General features: G+C 47.5%; 2 protein-coding genes across 5 annotated transcripts in view; both read right to left on the bottom strand.

Moving 5' to 3' along the window:
- Window positions 1-9,305, bottom strand: part of WSB2 (WD repeat and SOCS box containing 2) — a 29,242-nt gene extending 19,937 nt beyond the window's left edge. Inside the window, exon 1 of one of the 2 annotated variants that reach the window (XM_039471724.2) lies at window positions 9,142-9,305. In XM_039471724.2, the coding sequence (XP_039327658.1) occupies window positions 9,142-9,154 (13 nt within the window). In that variant the 5' untranslated portion in view covers window positions 9,155-9,305. Of the gene's footprint in view, window positions 1-183; window positions 843-9,141 lie in introns of those variants that run through there. The other variant, XM_074402177.1, reaches the window with a different exon arrangement.
- Window positions 9,306-11,879: 2,574 nt separating this feature from the next.
- Window positions 11,880-20,833, bottom strand: part of VSIG10 (V-set and immunoglobulin domain containing 10) — a 50,982-nt gene continuing 42,028 nt past the window's right edge. For 2 of the 3 annotated variants that reach the window (XM_074402175.1, XM_003932202.4), the window contains 4 exons: window positions 19,847-19,957; window positions 19,540-19,555; window positions 16,853-17,064; window positions 11,880-15,175 (listed from right to left, as the gene is read on the bottom strand). In XM_074402175.1, the coding sequence (XP_074258276.1) occupies window positions 15,120-15,175; window positions 16,853-17,064; window positions 19,540-19,555; window positions 19,847-19,957 (395 nt within the window). In that variant the 3' untranslated portion in view covers window positions 11,880-15,119. The remainder of the gene's footprint in view (window positions 15,176-16,852; window positions 17,065-19,539; window positions 19,556-19,846; window positions 19,958-20,833) is intronic. The other variant, XM_074402176.1, reaches the window with a different exon arrangement.

Below are 20,833 nucleotides of genomic sequence, written 5' to 3'. Positions count from 1 at the left end.
TTTTGCTTTTGAGAGTCTCCAGCTTCTCAAAGTAACGGAAAAGAAAAAAATAATAATCCCACCTAGATTCACAACTGAGAAGCATACCCTAATCTCACACTGTCAAAGCGGAAATAAGTCACACCTTGTTTATTTCATTCTCTCTTATGTAACCAATTTCCCTCCTTATCAGTTTCTAAGCACCTTGTTCCGACACCAAGATCATTTCATCTTTGTTTCTTCCAAAACCTTGCACAGGATCTTCTGAAAGAGCAGGCACCAGATTGGAGCTTCTTCATGGACTGACCCGCAGCTCCCTGGGCAGTTCTCTATTCCAATGGAAGATTCTCAATGGCTGATGAAGCTCCGAAGTTAAAGGCCTTCGCAACGATTTTTTTTAAACCATTATGACTGTGATGCTTACTAATACGAAAACTGGCTTCCAGGCCAGATTACTGGCTCACACCTGTATCAAAGCACTTTGGCAGGCCAAGGAAGGTGGATCACTTAAGGTCAGGAGTTCGAGACCAGCCTGGCCAACATGGTGAAACCCTGTCTCTACTAAAAATACATCAGGCAGGTGTGGTGGCGTGCACCTGTAATCCCAGCTACTCAGGAGGCTGAGGCAGGAGAATTACTTAAACCCAGGAAGCGGAGGTTGCAGTGAGCTAAGAACGCGCCACTGTACTCCAGCTGGAGTACAGGGGGAAAATAAAACTGGCTTCCATCCTGAATGAGGTCACTTCCTGATGTGAGCATTCCATACCAGGAATGTGGAATGTGGAAGACTTTGACCCTGGCTCTTACCAGATAGGTACTCATTTTTTTTTTTTTTTTTTTGAGACAGAGTTTCGCTCTTGTTACCCAGGCTGGAGTGCAATGGCGCAATCTCGGCTCACCGCAACCTCCGCCTCCTGGGCTCAGGCAATTCTCCTGCCTCAGCCTCCTAAGTAGCTGGGATTACAGGCACGCGCCACCACGCCCAGCTAGTTTTTTTGTATTTTTAGTAGAGTCGGGGTTTCACCATGTTGACCAAGATGGTCTCGATCTCTCGACCTCGTGATCCACCCGCCTCGGCCTCCCAAAGTGCTGGGATTACAGGCTTGAGCCACCGCGCCCGGCAGGTACTCATTTTTAAAGCCCATTATTTCACATAAGACAGATCTTTAGACATCTTACATTTTGACCTCACTGAAATCAGGATGTATCTTATAATCAATGACTTTTCATACTTAAATAGGTAGTACTTTTTTCTCAGTGATACACGATGATAATACCATCCACGGTATTGTGGATTCAATAAAACAAATGGCAGAGATACATATGTGGACATTTATAAAATTTTTTTGCCAGGTGCAGGGGCTCACATCTGTAATCCTAGAACTTTGGAAGGCCAACGCAGGTGGATCACTTGAGGACAGGAGTTTTGAGACCAGTCTGGCAAACATGGCGAAACCATGTCTCTACTAGAAATACAAGAAAAAAAAAAAAATTAGCCAGGCATTGTGGCAGGTACCTGTAGTCCCAGCTACTCAGGAGGCTGAGGCAAGAGAAGCACTTGAACTGGGAAGCGGAGGTTGCAGTGAGCCGAGATAGCACCACTGCACTCTAGCCTAGGTAACAGAGCAAGACTCCGCCTCTAGTAAACACATTCTAGTATATGCATTTATAGGAAAATACATAGGTATATCTTGTGATATAAAAAGGTGTGCTGCTGAAACTTGTCTTTAAATAGAATTTTAATAAATAATTATCAAGCCTTTGCAAAGAGAATATTCTCAGGGATTCTAAGTGTAAATCTAGGTTTTAATATATTAGGTCTGGCCAGGCACGGTGGCTCACACCTGTAATCCTAGTACTTCAATAGGCTGAGATGGGACAATCACTTGAGGTCAGGAGTTCAAGACCAGCCTAGTCAACATAGTAAGACGCCATCTCTTAAAAAAAAAAAAAGATATTAAAAAAAGATATATATATTATCTCCTAAAGTCAGGAGTTCAAGCCAGCCTGGCCAACATGGTGAAACTCCATTTCTATTAAAAATACATACACATATATATGTATATACACACATATACATGTATATGTGTGTGTGTGTGTGTGTGTGTATGGTCTGTGTAAATAGCTATTTGTATAGACCCAGGTAAATCATCTTAGAAATCTGTACGTTTGTGTAATAGTTTCATTTACACAATCACATGTGTGTATGAATATACTCCTATAAGTGTGAACACTCGCATGGTCAGACATCACTTTGTATCTTAAATCCAAAATAGGTCTCTCAATGCTATGCAGAATCCCTCAACACTCTGTCCAATCTGAACATTTCTAGATATTTTCCTATGGTGACATAAGCCCTAATCTGTTAAAGTCTTCTTCACGTAGCCCACCGGTTCTCAATTGGCGGCAATCCTGCCCTTCCAGGACATTTGGCAATAACATTTCTGGATGTCACAACTGGAAGTGCTACTACTGCCATCTAGTGGGTGGAGGCCAGGAATGCTGCTCCACACCCTACAGTGCACAGGACAGCCCCCAACAATGAATGATCTGGCCCAAAACATCAACAATTCGAGGCTGAGAAACCCAGATGCAGTCAAATATTAAATGACATTGACTGATCTAGAGAAACATTTGCCAAAGATCTGGATGGCCTAGGGTGGTGGCTCACACCTGTACTCCCAGCACACTGGGAGGCAGAGGTGGAAAGATAAGGCTTGCTTGAGACCAGGTGTTCTAGATCAAATGACCAGGATGAAAATTTCTTTTTTCCATCCTGACAATATTCACAGTTGGTTCACTTTCTCTACATTATCCATTCTTTTTTTTTTTTTTTTTGAGATTGAGTCTTGTTTTGTCACCCAGGCTGGACTGCAATGACACAATCTCGGCTGACTGCAACCTCCGCCTCCCGGGTGCAAGCAATTCTTGTGCCTCAGCCTCCCGAGAAGCTGGGATTACAGGCATGCACCACCACACCCAGTTAATTCTTGTATTTTTAGTGGAGACAGGTTTTTACCATGTTGGCCAGCCGGGTCTCAAACTCCCGGCCTCAAGCAATCCGCCTACTTGGCTTCCCAAAGTGCTGGGATTATAGGCATGAGCCACCATGCCTGGCCTTTTTGGTTTTTTCCAATTTCCCAAACCAAATCCATTAGCAAGTTCTATCAAGTCTGTTTCCAAAGGACTTTCTAAGGGCTGGGCGCGACGGCTCACACCTGTGATCCCATAATCCCAGAACTTTTGGAGGCCAAGGCAAGTGGATCGCCTAAGGTCAGGGGTTCAAGACCAGCCTGGCCAAGACGGTGAAACCCCATCTCTACCAAAAATACAAAAAAACTAGCTAGGCGTGTTGGTGCACACCTGTAGTCCCAGCTACTCGGGAGGCTGAAGCAGGAGAATTGCTTGAACCAGAGAGATGGAGGTTGCAGTGAGCTGAGATAGCGCCACTGTACTCTAGGCTAGGAGACAGAGACTCTGACAAAAAAAAAAAAAAACTTGCCAAATCTAACCCTGCTCCATCTCTAGTCTCATCTATGCAACATCATCTCCTGCCTGGCCCAGTAGGCAACCTTCCAGATGCTCTCCCTGCTTCCCCTCTCGCCCCACACCATGGGTTCTCCTTGTCTCCAGAGTGATCAGTTTCAAACACTGTTAGAATAAAACCCTACCTCCTCACCCCGCCCTCAAAATCCAGCATCATCTGAACCTCCCTGAGCTTGTACTTCTCTCCCTGTCCCTGGCTCCAACACATTGGCCTTCTCTCCACCCTCTGCCAATGCTCAATTAGTTCTGACCGTGGGCCTCTGGACCAACCATTCCCTTCACCTGGGAGCCTCTCCTCAGCTGGCACCTACCCTTATTCAGGTCTGGTTCAAATGACAAATGCTTGGAGAGCTCTTCTGACCCCTAGTCCATCTCCTTTACAACCCCTCACTTTATTTTCTTTACAACCCTATCACCATTTGATTGCCATCTGTCTCCCCTCTACTAGGACATCAATTCCTGGGAGCAGGGACCTTGTATATTTATCCCCATAGCTGGCAGAGTTCCTGGTGGAGGGCAGGCAGTGTGTAAATATTTGTCTAATAAATACACATGGTATAACTCTTTAAACAGAAAGTAAAATAAAGCTGGGCGGGCATGGTGGTTCATGCTTATAATCCTAGTACTTTGGGAGGCCAAGGCAGCTGGATCACTTGAGGCCAGGAGTTCGAGACCAGCCTGGCCAACATGGTGAAACCCTGTCTCTACTTAAAATACAAAAATTAGCTGGGAGTGGTGGCGCACACCTGTAATCCCAGCTACTCAGGAGGCTGAGTCAGGAGAATCGCTTGAACCTAAAAGGTGCAGGTTGCAGTGAGCTGAAATCGAGCCACTGCACTCCAGCCTGGGTGACAGAGCGAGACTCTTTCTTTTTTTTTTTTTTGAGATGGAGTTTCGCTCTTGTTACCCAGGCTGGAGTGCAATGGCGCAATCTCGGCTCACCGAAACCTCCGCCTCCTGGGTTCAAGCAATTCTCCTGCCTCAGCCTCCTGAGTAGCTGGGATTACAGGCACACGCCACCATGCCCAGCTACTTTTTTGTATTTTTAGTAGAGACGGGGTTTCACCATGTTGACCAGGATGGTCTCGATCTCTTGACCTCGTGATCCACCCGCCTCGGCCTCCCAAAGTGCTGGGATTACAGGCTTGAGCCACCAAGCCCAGCGCAAGACTCAAAAAAAAAAATAAAGCCCCTTAAACTATGATAATGCTTATGCCAAACATTTCACATGAAATGCTTCTTAAACACAAGCCCTACCCAGAACTCACACTCTATTTCTGTGATTTAGGGATTTAATCTCTTGCTATTTCAGGTTCAGGAATCCAGGAGCTAAAAGAAGAACAAACCCAGTGACTCCTGTCTCTTGGAGTCTGGGCCCAAACTAAACTTGGCTACAGGGAGAAAAAGCCCTAATTAGTGCAGAACTTTAAAACAAACAAACAAAAACAGAGCTGGGGATGGCAGATCTAGCTTCATCTGGGTATGGTACTTGCAGTGACCCTTCTCAGTGAAAAGGCCTGTGAATCAGGGTTTCTCTGTTTTCTCCTTTTTTTTTTTTTTTTTTTTGAGACAGAGTCTCACTCTGCCGCCCAGGCTGGAGCGCAGTGGTGCGACCTTGGCTCACTGCAACCTCTGCCTCCCAGGTTCAAGCGATTCTCCTGTCTCAGCCTCCCAAATGGCTGAGATTACCTCCATGTACCACCACACCCGGCTAATTTTTGCATTTTTAGTAGAGATAAGGTTTCACCATGTTGGCCAGGCTGGTCTGGAACTCCTGACATTAGGCAGTGCGCCTGCTTTTGCCTCCCATAGTGCTGGGATTACAGGCATGAGTCACCATGTCTGGCCTCTTTCTTTTTTAAATTGATAAATTAAAATCCTATAGATTATGGCATATAACATGTTTTGATATATGTATATATTGTGGAATGGCTCAGCCAAGCTCATTACCATATATGCATTACCTCACATACTTATTTTTGTGTGGTGAGAACACTTAAAATGTACTCTTAGCAAATTTCAAGTATATCTCATATATACATATATATATATTTGGCGGTGGGTTTTTATTTTTGGGTTGTTTTTTTTTTTTTTTTTTTGGTCAATTTTGAAAGTCTTATGCCATCACCCAGGCTGGGATGCAGTGGCTAGATCACAGCTCACTGCAGCCTCAACCCCCCACCCAGGTTCAAGTGCTCCTCCCACCTCAGCCTCCAATGTATCTGGGACTACAGGGGCATACCACCAGACTCAGTTCATTTTTCTTTTTTTTTACTTAAATTTTTAGTAGAGATGGGGTCTTGCTATGTTGACCAAGTTGGTTTTGATCTCCTGAGCTCAAGCAATCCTCCGGCAGGTATGAGCCATCGCACCTGGCCCTGGATCAGGGTTTTCTAGTTAAACAATAGGATGTGTTTGGACTATCAGGCTGAATGGAAAGGTATTTATTATAAGCCTCTTCTAGGCAAGGCAGTTAGCCTGAACACAGAGATGAAAGCTATGACCCCAGCCAGCAGGAAGCTAGGTGGCTTTTCCTGTCTCCGGGTGTGTACATTAGATATTCCACCGGCCCCAAAAGCTTTCCTCGGTTGCTCCATCTTATCATTCAGGGATTGGTCCTCATGTCAGAGACCATCCTAGCCTCACTATCTAAAGTGACCATTCACTTTCCTTTTTTTTTTTTTTTTTTTTTTGAGACAGGGTCTCACTCTGTTGCGCACGCTGGAATGCAGTGGCACAATCATGGCTCACTTCAACTTCGACCTCCGCAGGCTCAGATGATCCTCCCATCTCAGCCTCCCCAGTAGCTGGGACTATAGGTGCCTTCCACCATGTACGCACCTATAGTTCTGTATTTTTTGTAGAAATGGGGTTTCATCATGCTGCCCAGACTGGTCTCAAACTCCTGGGCTCAAACGATCTACCCAAGTTGGCCTCCCAAAGTGCTGAGACTATAGGTGTGGGCCATGGCACCCGGCACCATTCACTTTCCTTTAAACATTTGATTTTCTTTATAACCTTCCCTTAGATATTTTCTTTTTCGTTTTTTCTGAGATGGAGTTTTGCTCTTATTGCCCAGGCTGGAAGTGATCTCGGCTCACTGCAACCTCCACCTTCCGGGTTCAAGTGATTCTCCTGAGTAGCTGGGATTACAGGCATGAGCCTCCACCCCTGGCTGATTTTGTATTTTAGTAGAGACGGCGTTTCATTATGTTGGTGAGGCTGACCTCAAGTGATCTGCCCACCTCAGCCTCCCAAAGTACCGGGATTACAGACGTGAGCCTCCCCAACGTGCTTGATCAATATTTCTTGATTCTGTCCCTTTTAACGTATTTATTGTCTATCTCTTCCTCAACCTACCCAAACTTGCCCATTCACTGCTCTTGGGCTATGCTGTCTAACGGGGAAATCACATGTGATTACCAACCACTTGAAATGTGGCAAGTCGGAATTAAGATGGGCTGTAAGTATAAAATACACAACACATCTTGAACACAACACAAAAGAAAATCTAAAACATTGGCCAGGCGCGGTGGCTCACACCTGTAATCCCAGCACTTTGGGAGGCTGAAGCCAGTGGATCACAATGTCAGGAGTTCAAGACCAGCCTGGCCAAGATGGTGAAACCCTGTCTCTACTAAAAATACAAAATGTAGCCAGGTGTGGTGGCAGGCACCTGTAATCCCAGTTAATCGGGAGGCTGAATTGTTTGAACCCAGGAGACAGCAGTTGCAGTGAGCTGAGATCACACCACTGCACTCCAGCCTGAGAGCGAGACTCCATTTCAAAAAAATAGATAATCTAAAACATTACAATGTCTTTGATTACATGTAGAAGTAGTATTTTAGATACATTGGATTGAAAAAGAGTTTTAAAATGGTCACCTAGTTCATTTTTCTTTTAATGTTGCTACCTGAACATTTTAAATTACATATATGGCTGACATTAAACTGGCTGATCAGTGCTGGCCTAGAGGGTGCCTGGCACATAGTAGACACTCAATAAATATTTGTTGAATGAATAAATGCATTCTAACCATTGCTTTGAAGATTTCAACTGTTGCCCATTGTATTTCCTTTACAATGGGCTTTATTCCATTTGAAAAGAAGTTTAACTCTGGCCGTTTTTGTACAGTAACTTGGCAGCTCTGAACAGCCCTGCCCAAACCCTCAAAACGAAGTTGTCAATCTTCAGGAAAACCCCAGAACTAGAAACAGATTTCTGTTAAAAAGGGAGGCTAACTACAGATTGCTTTCAGATTGAACTGTAAAGAGGCAATGGAAATGAAACGGAAGCTATAAAAAGATTCACATAGGATCCACACAAACAGTAGGAGCCCTTTTAAAAAGCATTCTATGGGTATGGGTAACACACTCACTGAAAAGAACGCCCTTATCTAGATGGGAAGGGGAGAGAGCTGCCTTTAACTCAATGCCTGACTTCAGCAAACAAAGAAATGTCATTTCCTAAATTAAAAAGTAACACCACCCCAGGGAATACCCAGATTCAACCTTCCCACCCACAACAACAAGCCATCAGCAATCACAATTCTCCAGGCCAGGATGAAGCTTGAACTTGGCTGCAACATTACAGTGAGGTTCTGGAACAAATTCTGAGCCCTAGGCCTTGACCCCTTTCTGAAAATTTCTCCTAAGGAAACCACTTTTAAACTCGGGTCCTTTCAAGAGCTGAGATTCCAGGAATCAATTCTAAATGTATTCCAAGTTTCTATACAGGTGGGGTTCCGAGGAAGGTCGTTGGAGGGGAGAAGGCCGAGGCGTGCATGCGTCTTGAGGGTTTTCCCCTTGCATAAGAGACACATCTTTCCTACTAAGATTTTACGTTCATCTGGTTGGCTTGAGGTATATCCAATATCCTCTGACTCTCACGCTGTCTTCCGATGGGGATGGCAGTTAAGAACAGAGGCAAGGTCCTCACCTATCAGAGTATCCTAAACTTGCCAGATCATACAGTTCACCAGGGATTAGCATCTCCAGCCCCGCCCCACCTCCACTGAATTAGTCTCCAGTGGGAGACGCTGGAAATAGATTGTTTCAACTGGGAACCCAGACCCCATTTTTACCGTAAGCTCCCAACCGCCCTCCGAGGCAGGTACTAGAATTACCCCCTTTTGCAGATACAAAACCGAGACGTGGGTGGCGGTGGTTCAGTGGCTCGTCCACTGTCACGATCACGTAGCTTGTGAGGGGCAGTGGTGACCCACATCCAGACCTGCGAGTGCGTCCCCGGCACCAGGGTACCCAGGGGCACCCACCCCCGCGGGGATCTCCGTTTTAGGGCTTGGTGCCCCCCACCCCGAGTCCCACCCGGGAGCCCCCTCTCTCCCGGTCGGGGGATCTCCTCCTGCAGAAACCCGATCTTCCCGATCCTGTCGCCGGCGGGAGTCGGGGTGGCGGCCGCTGACAGCGAAAGTGAAACAAAGCTGGGCGCCGGGCGCGCACCCCCGCCAGACCCGCGCGGACCTTCCAGGCCGGACGCCCCCGCCGCATCCAGCCCCCGCCCCTCCGAGCCGGCCCCGCAGTCGCCTCTCCCCTCCGCGGGGAGAACGGGCCTCGGCCCGGCCGGGCGGGAACGAGCGCGCCCGACCCCACTCACCTCCGGCCTCCATGGAGGACGCGCGCGGCCACCGCGGCAGGCGGCGGGCGCCTCAGCCCCCCGGGCCGCGGGCCCTCATGCCGCCCCCGCGCTGCCCGCCCCGGCCCGGCCGCCGCCGCCCGGAGAGGCCATCAGCTGCTTCCCGTCACATGGCGGTGGGCGCGGGCGGGGACGCGCGGGGGCGGGGCGCAGGGGAAACGGGGGGGGGTGGGGGCGGGAACGGGATAAAAGCGGCGGGGGGGAGCAGCTGAGGGAAAGACGGAAAATCGCGGGGGGCGTACGCCGGCGGGATAAAAGCCGAGGGGTTGCTGAGGGGGAAACGGGGGCGGGGAAGACGCGCGAACCTGACAAAAATGGGGCGGGGGCGGGGGGAGCTGAGCGGAAACGGGGCGGGGCGCGAACAGGATAAAAGCCGGCGGTTGTGCAGGGTCTTGAGGGGCGCCAGCGCCGGATAAAAACGGGGAAGGAGGGGCGGTGAACAGGGGTGGGGGAAACCGGGGAAACGGGGCGAGGGAAACCCGCGTGGGGGAAGCCGGGCTCACGGGAAAGGCGGTGCTGGAGACGGTAGAGCCGGCTGGGGGAAAAACCGAGCGGGGGAGCGGGGGCCGCCGGCGGCGGGGGAGGGGAGGGGCAGGGGAGACGGGGCTTCGCGCAGCCTGGCGGCGGGGCACGGCTAAAAATGGGGCGGGAGGAATAGGGTGCAGGGGACACTGGCCGAGGAGAAACCTGGGCGACATCTGGGCTTAGGGGAGAAGTGCGCAGGGAGTGGGGGTGGAAGGAAGGTGTAATAACCGGGTGCCGGGGTCGGGGGAGGAGATGAGTCAGAACGGGGGGGAGCGGCGAGGGTCAGGGCTGGGGTAAAACGGCGGGGGCTGTTGAACGGCTCCGGACGTGGGAGGGGAAAGGAGGAGAAAGGGGGGCAGGGGGAAACCGGAGCGGACGGAGGTGGGGACGAGGGTGAAAACTGTCCCAGCCGCCGCCTGCCCCAGCCTCGTCTGTCCCCGTCTACCTGCATGGCCTCCAGCAATGGCTGGCTTCGGCCGGACGCCCCCTTTCTGACATGCCAGGGCCAGGGCAGGGGTCGTCACGGAGACTTCTCATGCCTGAAAGACCCCATTTCTTAGTTGTCCGGTCCCCCGTAATGTCAGTGGCGTGGGGATTTCTTGCTGAGCTGAGCTCGTTGTCCCCAGTGCCTCCCCTTGCCCCCCACGGACGGGCTTCCCTTGTCTGCTCCGGGCCCCAGCTCTTCCCGCGGTTCTTGCTGTCGGCTTCCTCCAAGTCACCTTCCGCCTCGCCTTCCTTCCTCCCGCCTTTCTCCACGTCCCTTCCAGTGCCCTCTCCATTTCCCGGCCACTGGTCGCAGAGCTCCGGATCGCAGTGGTTCCATTTTAAACGTCTTTGGTTTCTCACGCAACCTATCTTCTACGGTAACTCAGGTTCCCGGTTCCCGTGTTCTTTTCCACCGTGGTCCCTCCATTTTAATTTTTTTTTTTTTTTGACCCAGGCCCCTGTGTCGTGAGCCCTGGGTACGTCCTTCCTCTGACCCTTACTTCCTGTGTCCCGTCTGGCCTCCTGGGTTACACCCCTGTTCACCCCTCTTGGCCGGTTATTTTTTGGACCCGCCAGCTTCTTGATCTCCCTCTTTTCCTCTGGCTACCTGTTATTTTCTCGCCGCCCATTTTAACCTTAGCATGCCACGTTTTCACCCTTCATTTTCCGCCGGGTATTTCATTTTGTTTCTCAATGTTAAAAAACGGCCCAGCGCACCCCTTTCTCTGGGCCTCCGCATTTATGCCGGCACCAGTGTCGGCCTACTCCACCTCTGCTCCCTTTTAAGCGCTCATTTCCCACCTCCTGAACATCCCCGTCTTACTGTCCAGCCTCCCCACTCCCATTTTTCCCTTCTCCCATTTTCTGAGTCTCCATTTTTTTGGTCTCCCAATTCCTTCGATTCCTGGCGTCTTCCAGGCCTCCTTTTTATGTACAAGTCATGGAAAAAAAATAAAAGGGTAAGGGGGCAGGGCGCGGTGGCTCACGCCTGTAATCCCAGCACTTTGAGAGACTGAGGCAGGTGGATCACCTGAGGTGGGGAGTTCCAGACCAGCCTTGCCAACATGGCGAAACCCCGTCTCTATAAAAATTAGCTGGTGGTAGCCGAGCGCGGTGGCTCAAGCCTGTAATCCCAGCACTTTGGGAGGCCGAGGCGGGTAGATCACGAGGTCAAGAGATCAAGACCATCCTGGTCAACATGGTGAAACCCCGTCTCTACTAAAAATACAAAAAAATTAGCTGGGCATGGTGGCGCGTGCCTGTAGTCCCAGCTACTCAGGAGGCTGAGGCAGGAGAATTGCCTGAACCCAGGAGGCGGAGGTTGCAGTGAGCCGAGATCGCGCCATTGCACTCCAGCCTGGGTAACAAGAGCGAAACTCCGTCTCAAAAAAAAAAAAAAAAAATTAGCTGGTGGTGACGGGTGCCTGTAATCCCAGCTACTTGGGAGACTGAGGCAGGACAACCACTTGAACCCTTGTTGCAGTGAGCCGAGATCATACCGTTGCAGTACAGTCTAGGCAATAGAGCAAAAAATTCCGTCTCAAAAAAAGGGCGGGGCGGGCAAGAGGAAGAATATCGTTGACAATATTTTAAAAGCTGGTCAAAAAAAAAAAAAAAAACTTTGGCAAGCTCGTTTTTCCAAGTCTTTTCAGTTTACTAATCAGGTCTCAATAAAGATCACAAAAGCACTTATTTAAAAATAGCTTTATTCCATTATCTTTTTAAAAAAATGCATATGATAACCTCAGAACTAATTTCTCCCAACCCCCACCACGTCTTAAAATGTAAATAATGGAGAAGGAGCTGCCTGTTTTTCTTTGTAGCAGTTCCTGGCCAATCCCAATGTGACAAATATCGGTTGGCACTTATTGCATCATAATACGTTTTACTTAGGATGATAGTCTCAGTGCGTGGGTTATTGCAATTTTCCATCCTGTGTTTTCCTGTGGCAATTACAGGCCTTGTATGTGCTTGTGAGAATTAGAGCTAATATCAAGCCATAGAATTGTGGAGCCCCCCTCTGGTGTCCCCACCAGGTTTTGAGGAAAAAAAAGTCAGTTGCAATGGACCTGAAGTGTCTGTCTTCCTGGTTCTGATAAATAGATCTCAAGGTCTCTAAGTTAACAATACATGCAGATTTTTTTTTAAAGCACAATGTAACAACTTGGACTTTACCACACCAACTGTAATCCATTGTCCACATGCTTGTGGATTTGGGCATGGATCGTCTTAAAAGCAGTCCTAATTCTTCAAAGATCCTTAAAACCTGAAGACCTGGGCTTTATCTGACCCAGGATATTAATGTACACACAGGACTCAGATATGTGACAGGAGTCACAGCTCAGCTGGTTAAATGTTTATAGTGTTCAGCACCAGGACTTTGCAGCTCCCATTTAGTAGTGGAAAAACCCTCAAATATTTCCTATCAACAGATGCATGTGCAAGAGAAGAGGAAGTTGTGGAAAATATCCCAGTGATCTTACAAAACATTCTCTGTGTTCCCAGCTAGGATTTTTTTCCCCCTCAACAGCTTTTGTGTTTTCTTTTTTTAATCTTGTGGCCTCTGAATAGTAGACTCTTCAATTCTGGAATTGGATTGACCCTAAAGGAGAGACTCAACATTCAGAGACTTTAGAAGCCAGCTGAGTATCTCGTTCTAAAATGATACTAATTTACACTTTTGAGAATGGTTAAGTAAGTGGGGTACTTTGCAACAAAAGACAAAATGCAAAAAGCTAGTAGAACTGCAATTCACAGCTATTCCTGCAAGGTAAACATTGCAGCCCAGTCCTGAGCAGGGGACAGGGCATCCTTCTGGTGATTTGCTTAGTTCAGTCCCTTCATCCAAGAAAACAGACCTTCCCCAACCACACCTGCAGGGTTACTTCAGACAACCAGCTTCTCATTTTAGAGTCCCAGTTCTTAGAACTGGAGAAAGGAAGTTCCCCTTTAAGCCCTAGTCTTGCCCACTAGAGAGATACGCAACATGAAAGAGTGCTGATTCAAGTCAGATTTCCATATTTAGCAAACATCCATTGCACCCTTATAAGGTCCCTGACTTTAAGAAATTTAGATGAAATCAGAAAACATAAATCTCGAAACTATACAAGGATCTACTGGAAGCATCAGCAGCCTAAACTCATCACATGTTATCTTCATTCCAAATGTAGTGTTATTGATTGGTGTGCCCTCAGAATATCCTTGTACCCTCAGAATATCCTTAAGAAGCAGGAAGGAAACAAGTTTTCCTCTTACCATTTCCAAGATAAACAGTCCAGATGAGCTGGTTTGCCCAAGCAGGTCTTATCACCAGATACTCCATTATGAAATGTGTCTCCTGCCTGCTTTCGAAGCAACAGGAGAAATGAAGCATAGGAAAGTCTGCAAGCCAGTAGTGTATCACCTAGGAGGCTTTTATATAAATATGAAGCTCTGCAAAATGTGAGGTTATAATGAAAAGCACTTCCTATTACCAGTTCCCTAACTTTTTAAAACAATTCTATCTCCAGGGAAATAAAAATGGTTAAGACGGTGCTCTGATTTGCATAGTTTAGTCCCTTCATCCAAGAAAACACAGACTTTCCCCAACCACACCTGCAGGGTTACTTCAGACCACCAGCTTCTCATTTTGGAGTCCCAGTTCCTAGAACTGAAGAAAGGAAGTTCCCCTTTAAGCCCTAGGTCTTCCTCCCTAGAGCAGATTCGCAACATGAAACAGTGCGAATTCAAGTCGGATTTTCGTATTTAGCAGATGACCTTACAAAGATGTTTTTCAATAAATGGAAGGAAAGACATGTGTGCTTGGTTTTGTTTTTTGCTGAGGCCCAAATATCGCTAGTGCAAGCCCCCCGCCAGGGGTGCAGGTCGAGTCGAAGCTGAGTGAAGGGCTCATCTTCAGTGTAGCTTTCCAAGCTTTCAGAACAAGAAACAATAGGTGAGTAATTTCCTCACCTATTTTTACAGGTGAGGAAATCGAGGCCAAGAGAGAGGTAAAGAACCATGCCCTAGCCCTTGAAGGAAGGAAGCAGCAGAGCCCAGATTCAACTTCAGGTGTTTCTAACTCCAAAGCCTAAACCAAACTGCCTTCCTCTGACTGGTTATGGTAGCTGAAACTTAACTTGTTCCAGGGATCAACTATTTGCCTGGTTTCTTGGTCATGAGCTCACCTGGGCAGTGATAAAGGAAGTTTCCCTATCACTCCTTTTTGTGCTGGGGCAAGCTGGTTATAAACCTTTAATAGTGACAAAGGAAGGTCGGGCACAGTGGACACACCTGTAATCCCAGCACTTTGGGAGGTCAAGGCAGGCAGATCACAAGGTCAAGAGTTTAAGACCAGCCTGGCCAACATAGTGAAACCCTGTCTTTACTTAAAAATGCAAATACATTAGCAGAGCATGGTGGTGCGCACCTGTCGTCCCAGCTACTCAGGAGACTGAGGCAGGAAAATCACTTGAACCCAGGAGGCGGAGATTGTAGGTGAGCCAAGATCACACCACTGCACTCCAGCCTGGGCAAAAGAGTGAGACTTCGTCTCAAAAAAAAAAGAAAAGAAAAACAATAGTGGCAAAAGGCACCAAGACTCAGTGCTTCCCTTACCCCTGCTCCCTCCAAATCAGCATCTGTCACAGTAGATCAACCTGGACAAAGCCAGGATTCACAGCAGAAGTGGCACCTCAGACAGCAAAGCAGCCTTCCTTCTCAAAGCTTTTAAACATCGTTGGGAATACTTAGAGCAAACCAAACCAATGTTTTTCAATAAATGGAAGGAAAGATGTGTGCACTTGGTTTTGTTTTTTGCTGAGACCCAAATGTTGCTAGTGCAAGCCCCCCGTCAGGGGTGTAGGTCAAGTCAAAGCTGAGTGAAGAGCTCCTCTTCAATGTAGCTTTCCAAGCTTTCAGAACAAGACAACCATGGAGCATCCTCTTCTTCAGACTGGTCTGTCTTCTTGTTGAACAATGTCACTTTGCTCCTCACTGCTGTCATCTGCACAGGGGGACATAAACCCAATGCTTGGTAATCAGAGTGTGTTTCTATTTCCACGATCAGTCATCAATCAGGGATTTCTAGTCCTTTCCTGGTGAGCTACAGAATGGGATCTCATGGGCAAGGTGTGTTTTCCCCTTTTCACCTGTTTTCTGCATTCAAAACCTCTGGGCATGCTTGATACTGACCACACTTCATGTCCTCGGCTCAGGCCCTTGCCCTCACCTGAAACACCCTCTCTCCTTTCTGCTTATTCCAACTCAACTGTCCTTAAACGCTTGCTTCATGTCCATCTCTTCCATAAAGCTTCCCCTGACCAGTGCACTCCTCCAGGCTCTAATCTTTGTCTGAGGTCACATAATTTTTGGTGCAGTGGCACAATCTCAGTTCACTGCAGCCTCAACTTCCCAAGCTCAGGTGATTCTCCGGCCTCAGCCTCCCAAGTAGCTGGGACTACAGATGCATGCCACCACACCCAGCTAATTCTTTGTGTTCTTAGTAGAGACGGGTTTTGCCATGTTGCCCAGGCTGGTTTCGAACTCCTGGGCTCCAGCAATCCTCCCCTTTGGCCTCCCAAAGTGCTGGGATTATAGGCATGAATCACTACACCTGTAATTTTTTTTTTTTTTTTTTTTTTTTGAGTTTCACTCTTGTTGCCCAGGCTGGAGTACAATGGTGCGATTCTGGTTCACCACAACCTCTGCCTCCTGGGTTCAAGTGATTCTCCTGCCTCGGCCTCCCGAGTAGCTAGGATTACAGACATGCCACCAGGCCTGGCTAATTTTGTATTTTTAGTAGAGACAGGTTTCTCCATGTTGATCGGGTTGGTTTCGAACTTCTGACCTGAGGTGAGCCGCCTGCCTCAGCCTCCCAAAGTGCTAGGATGACAGGTGTGAGCCACCGTGCCCAGCTGCATCTATAATTTTTAAATGTATGGTCCATCAGGCAATTAATCAAATATCTTCTAGCACCAGCTTCTCTACTGCTCTCTCAAAGTGTCGGTTCAATCTTGCTCCTGTTTTCATTTCCCCTGCAGGTTTTAGTCTGTTCACCTGAATTGGTCTTGTAAAGCTCCCTGTATGGAGACATTACATATCTCACTTTTCTTCTCCCACAATAACAATATTGTGCCTACCCTGGAGCAGCCCCTTGATAAATGTTTGTCAGTTTTTGTGTTGGTAGTTGATCGTAGTCTCAGATTCTAGACTAAAGTTTAGCTGTCTTCCCCAGCCTTCAAAAACCAAATTCACCCCTCAGAGATTTCCTATTGGGAAGCTCACTGCAGCAGTTCAGAGGTTTGTGGGTTTTTTGGTTTTTGTTTTGAGACAGGTTTCCACTGCTGCCCAGACTGGAGTGCAGTGGCACAATCACAGCTCCCTGCAGCCTGGACCTCCTGCACTCAAGCGATCCTCCAGCCTCAGCTCCCAAGTAGCTGGGATCACAGATGCACATCACCATGCCCGGCTAATTTTTCTTTCTTTCTTTCTTTCTTTTTTTTTTTTTTTGTAGAAACAGAGTCTCACTATGTTGCCCAGGCTAGACTCAAACTTGTGGGCTCAAGCAATCTTCCTGCCTTGACCTCCCAAAGTGCCGGGATTACAGGTTTGAGCCACCATGCCTAGCTCAGAGGATTTTTTGTTTTCTGTTTGTTTGTTTGTTAAAGGAAAAAGAGCTTACCTTGTAGATCCTGGAATCCATTTCCCATCTGTTCTATGTTCCCATTCACCAAGGCGGTCACTCTATGAATGTGGTTCTGCTTGGGTATTTCTTTTGGGAACTCTTGTCTCTCATGTGCTCCTTCCTCCTCTTCTACTGCAGCATCTTCCTCCTCCTCCTCCTCTTCCTCTTCTGAATCCACCAAAACCATGACATCATCCATGTTTTGGCCCCTAATTACCAAAGGGGGAAGAATAAGATTTCCTATTTTTCCCAACTTCAGCCCTCACTGAATAGGAAACACTAGATTCTTTGCAACCCTATTAGCAATATGGAAACTTCCTCATGCACTCAGCTGGGTAAAGTCATGAGATGATAGCGTGGTTGTAACCGCAGAGAGAGATGCTGCCACAAATTGCTTCAGACGATCATATCTCATGCTGGGTTTGTTTTATTACTCCTTCCCTGCTCCTCGGGCAGGTGACCATGTCTCAGGCATCTACCAGTTTCATGTCCCCTTACAGCAGGTGGACAAATGGTTTTCGTTTTCTGAAATGCCCTCATTCTGTTCTATTTACCGAAATCTCTCCTCCTCCTCATCATGGAAGACCCAGGTAAAGTCCTCTCCCTCCCCCTAAAGGCCGGAATTAATGATTGCATTTGGTGTTCACGCCCAGTGGTGTAGCATTTAATTGCTCTGTAGTTTATCTACCGCCAGCTCACTAATTCTGCCTACCCAACCAAATTATGCATTTCTTTTTCTTTTTCTTTTTCTTCTTCTTTTTTTTTTTTACATGAAATCTTGCTCTGTTGCCCAGGCTGGAGTGCAGTGGCACGATCACAGCTCACTGCAACCTCCACCTCCAGGGTTTAATCGATTCTCCTGCCTCAGCCTCCCAAATAGCTGGGATTACAGGGTGCCACCATGCCCGGCTAACTTTTTGTGTTTTTAGTAGACATGGAGTTTCACCATGTTGACCGGGCTGGTCTCGAACGCCTGACCTCAAGTGATCCGCCCACCTCAGCTTCCCAAAGTGCTGGGATTATAAGCATGAGCTACAGCACCCAGCCTGGACTGCACATTTCTTAAGGAAGAAAGAATGCATGCCACAGGTCAGTCACCTGCCCAAGGAGCTGTGTTATATTCTCATTTAATCTTCACAAACCCTCTCAGTGAAACAGATCAGGAGACTCGGGCTCAGATACGGTCAGGGATTTTCCATGGGTACAGGGCTTGGGAATGGCACAGCTATCATGTGGACCCAGGTCCACTCGTCCCAGTGCCTTTTCCCACTATATCACACTGACATCTCCTGTGAGAAATAAGCCCAGGGAACGACAGGCTTATTGAGAGAATGGCCCTCCAATACAGGGGAGTAAAGATAATGCTTTGCTACAAAAGATGGTCCCAGAGGCCGGGCGCAGTGGCTCAAGCCTGTAATCCCAGCACTTTGGGAGGCTGAGGCAGGTGGATCACGAGGTCGAGAGATCGAGATCAACCTGGTCAACATGGTGAAACCCTGTCTCTACTAAAAATACAAAAAATTAGCTGGGCATGGTGGCGCGTGCCTATAATCCCAGCTACTCAGGAGGCTGAGGCAGGAGAATTGCCTGAACCCAGGAGGCGGAGGTTGTGGTGAGCCGAGATCGCGCCATTGCACTCCAGCCTGGGTAACAAGAGCGAAACTCCGTCTCAAAAAAAAAAAAAAAAAAAAAAAAGATGGTCCCAGAACAATAATATCCTGTTATTACGAATAGGTAAAGAACTGTTTTCCCATAGGATCATAGAAAAGAGTACTTTGCTCCCACCTAGAATCTCCTTAGGAAATAATATACACAAGTTCCGTTTGATTCCTTTGCCCCTACTGGGGTTCGCCTTTGGGAGGGGCTTCTGGGCATGCTCAAAGTACTCTTCCAAAACACCGTAAAACTGGCCAGGCATGGTGGCTCATGCCTGTAATCCCAGCACTGTGGGAGGCCAAGGAAGGCGGATCACTTGAGGCCAGGAGTTTGAGACTAGCCTGGCCAACACGGTAAAACCCCGTCTCTACTAAAAATACAAAAATTAGTCAGGAGTGGTGGCACGCACCTGTAATCCCAGCTATTCAGGAGGCTGAGGTAGGAAAATGGCCTCAACCTGGGAGGCGGGGGTTGTAGTGAGCCAAGATTGTACCACTGCACTCCAGCCTGGGCGACAGAGTGAGACTCTGTCTCAAAAATTACAAAAAGCAAAAACAAAACTGTAAGACCATGACTGAAGATTCTTCCTTTTAGCTCTTTTCAGAAAATTAAATAAAACAAATGCATGAATGACTGGCTCAAAATGTACACATTGTCTTTCTGTCTCAATGACAGACCTGCAATGTATCCAGCCCTGAGGTTTGTATTGTAAAAGAACACTGACTTTAGAATCGATTAGACCTGGACCCGAAGGCAGGCACTGCTGCTTACTTCCTGCATGAGCTTCCAGAAATTACTTCACTGAGCCTCCATCCCCTTATCTGGAAAATGGAGACGTCACCACCACCCCAAGGAGATGATGAAAGGGTTTAGAAGAATGTCTGATGAAACCCCTAGACCCGTGTCTAGCACTTCGTAGGTCCTCAATGGTAGTGGCTATTATCGTTCTTACGAAAGGAAGGGAACAAAACAGGAGCGAAGACAGATAACAAAGACGGGTTTTTGATTTAAGTCTAAGGAACACTCACCTGAAAGTGTTTCCTACTGAAGAAAGAAAGAAAAACCATTAATATCCAGTAACATCCACTTCAATCTCACAGGTTCTTAAGCAGGCTAACATTTACTAGAGGAATAAATAAGAAAACTGACTCAATATGACAGGCAGTAGGGTGTCCTGGGATGGTACTTAGGTGACTTATTACTGTACATCTTGACTCAACGAAGGAGCCCAGAATATGGAACTTCAGGTGGAAGCATGACAGGGACCACCCTTCCCCAACCCCACACCTTTTCCAGAAGCCTGGAAGGGAAGCTAAAGGACTCAGAAGCCCTTACCTTTCCAGCAGAGCACAGGGCTGTGATACAACATAAGCCCTGAGATAATGGCCAGTCCCAGTAGAAGGAGGCTCACAATGGTTCCCACAATGCCCCCGATGTTTAAAGGTTCTGTAAAGACAAATCACACCATTGATTCTTCCACCAGATATGTGTGCAATTAGAACAACACCGCCCTTTCTCTGCATGGAGTCAGTTCTTGTCTTGATTCCTGACCTTGGGTAAGGCTTATGACTTGTCTGTAATGCCAGATAAATATGTTATCACCCAACCTCAGACAGAGTTTGTGGGGATCAGATGGAGCAGGGAATGTGAAAAAACAATGGAAAGTTAAAATCTCTCTGTCTACCAAACCCTGAGACTATTTATAAGGCCATGGTAAGTAAGAATGTAAGGGTTATCAATGCCGTGATAAACAGAGTGATCAACGGAACAGAACAGAGACTGCAGGAACAGGTGCACAGGTAAACAGACTTGATGTATGACGGGGTGGTGAGCAAAGGAAGCACTATTTAAGAAATGGTACTAGAACAAATGGTGACACACGTTGGGGAACAAAAAAGAAAGAAACAGCCAGGCACGGTGGTTCATGCCTGTAATCCCAGCACTTTGGGAGGCCAAGGCAGGCAGATCACCTGAGGTCAAGAGTTCAAGATCAGCCTGGCCAACATGGTGGCACCCCATTTCTACTAAAAATACAAACATTAGCTAGCTGTGGTGGTGCGCGCCTGTAATCCCAGCTACTCAGGAAGCTGACACGTGAGAATAGCTTGAATCTGGGAGGTGGAGGTTGCAGTGAGCCAATATCGTGCCACTGCACTCCAGCCTGGGTGAGAGTGAAACTCTGCAAAAGAAAGAGAGAAAGGAGAAAAAGAGAGAAAGAGAGAAACTTGACTACATATGTGTGGTAACAATTTTGTGTGTTTGTGTTTTGTTTTTTAGTTTTTGTTTTTTAGTTGTTTTGTTTTTTGTTTTGTTTTGTTTTGT

This window comes from Saimiri boliviensis, chromosome 7 (assembly GCF_048565385.1).
Source record: "Saimiri boliviensis isolate mSaiBol1 chromosome 7, mSaiBol1.pri, whole genome shotgun sequence".
Taxonomy (NCBI): Eukaryota; Metazoa; Chordata; class Mammalia; order Primates; family Cebidae; genus Saimiri; species Saimiri boliviensis.
The sequence above is the reverse complement of the archived record's forward strand: the minus strand, read 5'-3'. Positions and strand labels throughout refer to the sequence as shown.